The sequence below is a fragment of the Sinocyclocheilus rhinocerous genome, unplaced genomic scaffold (assembly GCF_001515625.1).
Source record: "Sinocyclocheilus rhinocerous isolate Xijiao unplaced genomic scaffold, SAMN03320098_v1.1 scaffold2988, whole genome shotgun sequence".
NCBI classification, from domain to species: domain Eukaryota; kingdom Metazoa; phylum Chordata; class Actinopteri; order Cypriniformes; family Cyprinidae; genus Sinocyclocheilus; species Sinocyclocheilus rhinocerous.
The window spans coordinates 169,609-177,372 of record NW_015665674.1 but is presented as its reverse complement, the minus strand read 5'-3'; the positions used below and the strand labels follow the sequence as shown (position 1 = coordinate 177,372).

Below are 7,764 nucleotides of genomic sequence, written 5' to 3'. Positions count from 1 at the left end.
AACCCCCCCCCCCCCCCTTTATATCTTCCATAAAACAAAATGAATTGAAAAACTTAGCCTAAAACAAGACTATATGCAATTGCTGCATTTTATTGAGGTATTTTTTCAAGTATTCATATACTGATAACAGGGCATACTGATAAGAGAGCAGGCATGTGCTTAGAAAAGCATTATTGTAATGCATCTTTCAGCAAAATAGAAAAATATAGAATACAATATATGTAAGGAAAAGCCCCAAGTAGTGTTATTTTGCATTGGTCTTTTGGCTGTTTATTTGACGATTTTAGCAAGGGCTGCTGCTCGTCTTTCTGTGTTCTTGAACAGGGCTCGAATAAGGCTCTTCATCTCATTACAGGAGAACTCCACTGCCAAAGGTCCTTTCCCCTCTGCCCACCTAAATAAGAAGAAAAATATGTTTAATGTGAGCTCCAATTAAATCTATGAACTCGATACATAATCCTAAAAAAATTAATGAAAAGCTAATAAAGGAATTTCAGACAATTTCCCTTAAAATGAACCATATATAAAAGATTAAGTGTATGACCTGTCCACGATCTCCTGTAGATTAGCATTTAGCACCATGGAGATCTCTTTTAAGGTCATCCATTTCTTAACATAGACTGGAACCTCTTCTTGATATTTTTTGTTCTTGTTTTCATCTGGCAATGGATTGAAGACCAGCGGCCCTTCCTCTATGATGGTTTGACATAGTGTTCGCAGTCGCTCACCATCCACGTTAGAGATGTCCTGGAACGAGAGCACTTGGTTTACACCTCAAACAGTTAAGTGGTGTCCCCAAAAACAACAACAACAACAGCATTATGTATTGCCTTACCTCCAGCATCATAATTTTGTTAATCAGCTCTGATATTGCAGTATTGAGGAGAGTCCCAATGGCTTTGCAGTATATGTTCACAGGCAAGACATCTTGCCAAACTTTTCCCAACCTCCTCAGCTGATGAATTACCTAAAATAAACAATAGCAATAAAACATCAGTGACAAGCACTCTAGGCACAAATATGCTTATATACTGGTATCTAAATACAAGTAGCAAAACCCAGTGAATTTGTGGTGTTTGATCATACTTGTCTGATAGCCTTGCTGGCTACAGAGTAATTGTCTTCATCATCCAAGTTGGAGAAGTTACGTGCAGTGGACAGTCTCTCCAACATCTCAGCTTTTTGAACGTTCATTTGTGCCACAAAGCACCGAGCACCTTGTTTAAAAACAGGGGAAAAAAACAAAATAAGCATCTCTGAAAATTGCTATGTACACTACTGTTCAAAAGGTTGGGGTTGGTAAGATTTTACAGCTCAACAAGGCTGCATTTATTTGATCAAAAATACAGTAAAAACAGTAATATTGTGAAATATTATTATAATTTAAAATGACTGTTTTCTATTTGAATATGTTTTAAAATGTAATTTATTCCTGTGATGACAAGGCTGAATCCTTCAGAAATCATTCTAATATACCGTTTGGTATCATTTAGTTTTGAAATGAACTATACTGAATTGTTATGCATTGTTAATTGTAATGCTGAATAAAAGTATTAATTTCTTACTGACCAGTTTGAACAGTATCATAAAATGTCAGTGTGCCCTCACCTAGTCTTCTAAAGCCTGGGACCAAGTCTACAAAATAAGCCACTCCGTCTTTCAAAGGAAGGTGAGGTTTAAACTGGAAACCCAAGGTTAAAAGGTGATGAGCGATGAACATGCAGTTATTGTGTTGGATTGCAGCCAAGTGTGGTGCACCGCACCGCCCAGCAGTGTTCAGCGCGCAGGTTTCACTATCCTCGTCACTGCTCCGCTTAATATTCCACTCTATGAATGTGCGTTTCGGAAAACAGAATCACATTAAAAACAAACAGTATAGCAAGAATACTGCTATTTAAAAAAAGACATCAGCTTACTTGTGATATGTAGGCACAACATCATAGAATAGGTGAAAAATGTTTCTGACTGTGTAGAAAAGCTGGACTGCACTGCAAAAAAAAAAAAAGACCACAAATTTATGAAGTTCAGCAATTAGAGCTTCCAAATGGACATAAAAACATACAGTATCTGCTAGGGATGCAACAAATTTTCGGCCGAATTATTATTAAAGAGATTAAGACATTATTATTAAAGAGAAAAATGGCTGAAATAACGAGCCGAGAGAAAGAAAAAACCGCTCTATAAATGTGCATTCTGCTGAGTTGCTCACGGCCAATGCGAATGTTCCCCTCGTGTACCGCTTAAATAGTATACTTGTTCCTGTCTGCAATAGCGCTACTGTGCTGTAACATGGCAACGCTGGTAAAATGACTATTCTCTCGTGACGCTCTGCTCACTGATAATAATAGCTTTGCAGGATTATACATTATTTGGATAATTAGTTTAAAAAAGTTATATTTGATTATGTTGCATGGAACTGAATAAAAATAATATAGTGATATTTAATATTAAGGTAACACTTTACAATAAGGTTCCATTAGTTAGTGTTAGTTAATGTAGCCTATTAACTAACATGAACAATACATTTATAACAGTATTTATTAATCTTTCCTACTGTTAGTTAATGAGAATACAGTTCACTGTTAGTTCATGTTAATTCAGAGTGCATTAACTGTTAACAAGCACAACTGTTGATTTTAATAGTAAATGTTGAAATTAACATTAACTAAGATTTAAAGATTTAAAGAAAAAGATTAAAGACATTACCTTATTGTAATGTGTTACTAATATTAATATAAATTCTGTCCAATTTTATTGTGTTACTTTCAGTAAAAAGTATGTTGTGTTTTTTAAATTCAGTATCATTAAAATTGAGTTAAATTAAAAAGCCTTACAAAATTACTTTGGACCATTTAATAAAATAATAAATAATCATTACAAAGCATTTTCGGTTTCGGTTTTCGGCCAAGTGCATCCAGAATTTTCGGTTTCGGCCCAGAATTTTCATTTCGGTGCATGCCTAGTATCTGCTTAAGGGGATAGTTCACCCAAAAAATAATTTTGAATTTGAGGTTTATCTGCTTACCCCCAGGGCATCCAAGATGTGGGTGACTTTGTTTCTTCAGGAGAACACAAACGCAGATTTTGAACTCAAACCATTGCAGTCTATCAGTCTTATAATGTAAGTGGATGGCAATCACGGCTTTGGGAGTAAAAAAAAACCACACAAACAAAACCAAATTAAACCCTGCGGCTCGTGACGATACATTGATGTGTAAAGACACAAAACGATCGGTCTGTGCAAAAAACTGAATCTACAATCTCAATTAGGAGTGTCAATGGTCCATTTGAGAGATAGGTGGCGATAATACACTTATAAGTCTGTGATCCGCCGTAAAGCAAGAAGGCGGCGCTGGCTGTTGAGAACACACTCAGGAGGACGCGCTCAGGACAGACAGTTCGGACATTGCAGGGAAAATCAGAGTTAAAAAACGATATAAATATTGTTCAGTTTCTTGCACAGACCGATCGTTTTGTGTCTTTACACATCAATGTATCGTCACGAGCCGCAGGGTTTAATTTGTTTTTGTATGTTTTTTTGACTCCCAAAGCCGTGATTCCCATTCACTTACATTATAAGACTGATAGACTGCAACGGTTTGAGTTCAAAATCTGCGTTTGTGTTCTCCTGAAGAAACAAAGTCACCTACATCTTGGATGCCCTGGAGGTAAGCAGATAAACATCAAATATTCATTTTTGGGTGAACTATCCCTTTAATTGTAGTGTCTGTAATGCCTGCTACGTACCACTGGGGTGAGCTGCCCACCACCTCAGACAGAGTTTGAATGGCAAGCTCCATGAGCTGCTGCACTGACTCACTAATGCGACACACAGGTAGGCACAGAGTGTTGGGACTCAGCTGCTTCTCGTTTTCAAGGCTCTGCTGATCGTAATGGGCTCTTTTCTTACTAGACTCCTTCCTCTCCTTCTCTCCTCCACTGGGACTTGGTAGTTTAGGGATAGAGAGTTTATACTCTGGAGTGATCTGGATGAGAAGAGCATATAGAAGCCTGTAACTAAAATCTTTTATAGCTTAATTAACATTAGAGAATTTGAAGAGGTCTTACTTTCACTGTGTTGTGCATCTCAGATGTCATCAGTTTCCGTGCAGCCACAATGACATCTTGGCATTTTTTGCTTGCGAAGTGGCAGTTGATGTTCCTGGCGTATTTTAAGAGGTCCGTTGAGTCCCCTGCGAGGTAGCCCATTTCTTTCAGACTGCTCTCGAAATCTTCAGTCTGTTTAATGACCTGAGAATACAACTGAATATTGTATTACAAAGAATGCTGCACAGTTGTCATATGCTGACAGATCCTTGCAGTCTTACCTCGCTATACTCAGCTAGCTGACTACTGTTAGCCGGTATGGAATGAACCAGGCATTCACGAATGATGCATTCAGACATCTCCTCCCATATCAGGTCTCCTAAAATCTCAGACACTTTCTTTTCATCTATAGACACATCTGAAGAAGAAGAAACAAAAAAAAAAACACACACACCATCATCAGCCTACTTCATAACTTTTTTAAGACCACTTGTTAGACAAAGTGACGTACTAGGGACTCCCCACTATATTTTGTATAAAACAGTTTTGCATTTTATGCCTGACCATTAATAACATGCATATAGCATAATAACACTTAAAGAGTTAGTTGACATACATAGAATGAAACAAACACAGACACTTGTGCATGCTAGAACACACCTGATTGGTTCTAGTGTTGTGTGATGTTTACCATGTTATTTGCTTTATGTATGTGTGTTTAAATGTGAAAAAAATCCTAAATGAAATCTGTTTATTATAAAAAGCAACCAAATCTCTTCACAAGGCTTGGGTTAAACTGCTCGAATCATGGAATAGTTTAAAGGGTTAGCTCACCCAAAAATGAAAATTCGCAAGGATATTACCACGATCAAGGCACAGAAACGTAGCAAGGACATCGGTGAAATTGTCCACGTGACATCAGTGGTTCAACTGTAATTTTATGAAGCTATGAGAATACTTTTTGTGCACAAAGAAAACAATAATAACAATTTATTCAGCAATTCTTCTCCCCGAGTTACAGTCTACCGCCGTTTTGGAGAGTACCCCAGAATGTAATCAGCTTTGAAAAAATACGGTTCAACCCCTGATGTCACATGGACTATTTCACCGATGTCCTTGATACGTTTCTGTGCCTTGATCGTGGTAATATCCTTGCTGTCTATGGAGGGTCAGAGAGCTCACGGGATGCATCAGAAATATCTTAATTTATGTTCCAAAGATGAACGAAGGTCTTACGGGTTTGGAACGACATGAGGGTGAGTGATTAATGACAGAATTTTCATTTTTGGGTGAACTAACTCTTTAATAAGGCCTTAGTTAAAATTAGTTTGGAAAGACACGAGCTTGAGTAATTGATGACAGAATTTTCATTTTGAAAGTTATATAATTGTATTAATTAAAAATATAAATACGTAATAAAGTTATATAATAGTAATAATTAAATGTTATGTACAGAATTTGTGGGGGCTTCTAAAACTTTAAAGCTTAAAGTTAACTTATTAATAATTAATATTGCATTTTCATTTTTTTTTTTATTATTTAGAGATCACACAATAAGACCGCTAGCATAGTGTACGCATTGTAATTATTAGTCATGACTACAATGTCTATGGTAAACAGAATCAACTTTTTTGGTCACCAAAAAACGTACCAAAAAGGTGTTCATGTAGTGTTTTAAGCACGGTGAGCACTTTGGTATAAACCTGGCTGGGATCAGGATGCTCTGCTTTGGTTTCTGTACACTGCAGGCTCAAGACGGCGCCCTGCTCCGGCTGACTGCTCACTTCCACCACCAACGAGGGGTATATGATCAGAGGCTTCAGCATGTACTTAAACAACACTTGCCCTAAAGGATTGACAAAGAGTCAGGCAGTCAACTTACAGACCAAAATGTGAACAAATCGATCTAGAGGTACAAATAGGCTGTAACACCAAAACGTATTCTTACCAAAGAGTTTAATCTTTTTATGAAGCTCTCCTTGAATGGAGAGGGCTTGGAGAATGCTGGGGAGAAGGGCATGTGGGACAGATTCATCTCCCTTAGAACCTCCTCTGTTCAAATGAAGTGCTGTCTTCAGGAAAGACTTCACACTATTGAGCTCGGCTGAGAAAAAAAAATAGAAATCAAAACTAATTAGATCACCAAACAGAGACAGAATGTTCTTAAAGATACCATTTTTTTCTAGTCAGATACCAGCAACAGAGCTTTTCTTCTGTATTGTGACATATATCGGAGTGAAACTGATTATTGAAGAAAAATAAAAAAATTGTACGCTGGGGACTTCCATTGGTTCAATCCATTGATTGTTAAATGAATGGAGGCAGATCTGATTGTGAGTTTGCGGTCGATTATAAGAGAGGGACGGGTTTAAGCGAACTAAATGATTGGAGAGATCTGGCATTTACCACCAGAGACAAGTCTGTCCTTTCACTGGAAGACTGAGATATGACATTTGAAACAAAAGTAAAATAAAAAAAAAGACACATTCATGTTTGAATTGGTCACAATAAGATCAACAAAATGCGTTACAGAGAGGGTGAATTTTCATTTCATGCCAGCTTTAAAGTAAAACATAGTTACTTTTAGTGGAAGGAAGTTTCCAGACTGCCAGTTTCTGCCACTCTTCCCCAAGGTGGTAGATGAGATTCTCTCTCTGTATTGTGATCTCTGAGCTGAGGGCATGAACTATAGGCAACTCTGTGTCTTTCCAGGCTTTCAGGGCATCAACACTAGCTCGTGCCTGTATAATGCAAGTAGGAATATGTGATTAAGACATTGTATAGTAATTCATAGGGCTGTTAATCGACCAAAATACTATTCAAATTAATTACATGATATGCCAATAAATTAATAAAATTTGGGGAGATGTCGAACTGGATGAGGAAAAGCCCTCTTTTTTTTTTATAATTAAAAATTAAATATACAATTAATTAATAAACCTGTTAAACTCACAGGGTGGTAATATGATTAGGGCTGTCGCGATTCATCGATTTTATTCAACTATTCGATTTTTAAAAATCCTCGACTTCATTTTGCTCTCGTCGACTAACCGGCAAAATACCGGAAGTGGCGCATTTCACAGACGAGAATGTATAAAACACATTATTTGTCTGTTTTCCAAGGCTGCATGTGTACATTAGCTCTATTGTTTATAATACATTACGTATTTTAACAGTTTTGTTCTATAAAACCATATGATTTCTTGCTTTTGATACTTTATTTGGACTAATTATTATTGCCTCATTGCTATTATATATGTATTTTAAGTAATTTTAAAGGCTATTGTTCACTAGGCATGGGCCGGTATGAAATTCTGACGGTATGGTAACCTTAGATAAAAAATATCACGGTTTCACGGTATTGCGATTACAGCTCTAAAATATTAAGTTATTTTTAAATGTCTGGGTAAAAAAAAAATTTTTTTTCCACTGAACACAATACATTTTATTTTTAAGAAACATAGAACATTTTGGAACACTCTATAAACATGACAGGCTAAATAATTAAAATAAATTGAATTCTTCGTAATTAAATTAAGTGCAGTCACTTAAGTGGGCCTAAACCTGCAGCTCAACAATAATCAGAACATAAATAAATTATTTTCTGTAAAAAAAAATCCATCTAAATAAAAAGAAAGAAAAAGAAAAAAAGCAGTCATTAAACCTGCAGCTCAACAAGGTTTTTGGAGACATGCTCACTTTCTACACATTCCTCTT

At 36.5% G+C, this 7,764-nt stretch overlaps 1 protein-coding gene across 1 annotated transcript in view; it reads right to left on the bottom strand.

Moving 5' to 3' along the window:
* Positions 1-65: 65 nt before the first annotated feature.
* LOC107731459 (centromere/kinetochore protein zw10 homolog) overlaps positions 66-7,764 on the bottom strand; it is a 10,035-nt gene continuing 2,336 nt past the window's right edge. The window contains 12 exon segments of the mRNA XM_016542547.1: positions 66-394; positions 545-747; positions 836-967; positions 1,087-1,217; positions 1,609-1,754; positions 1,893-1,988; positions 3,748-3,986; positions 4,069-4,251; positions 4,329-4,465; positions 5,699-5,893; positions 5,996-6,151; positions 6,629-6,788. Of these exon segments, the coding sequence (XP_016398033.1) occupies positions 271-394; positions 545-747; positions 836-967; positions 1,087-1,217; positions 1,609-1,754; positions 1,893-1,988; positions 3,748-3,986; positions 4,069-4,251; positions 4,329-4,465; positions 5,699-5,893; positions 5,996-6,151; positions 6,629-6,788 (1,902 nt within the window). The 3' untranslated portion in view covers positions 66-270.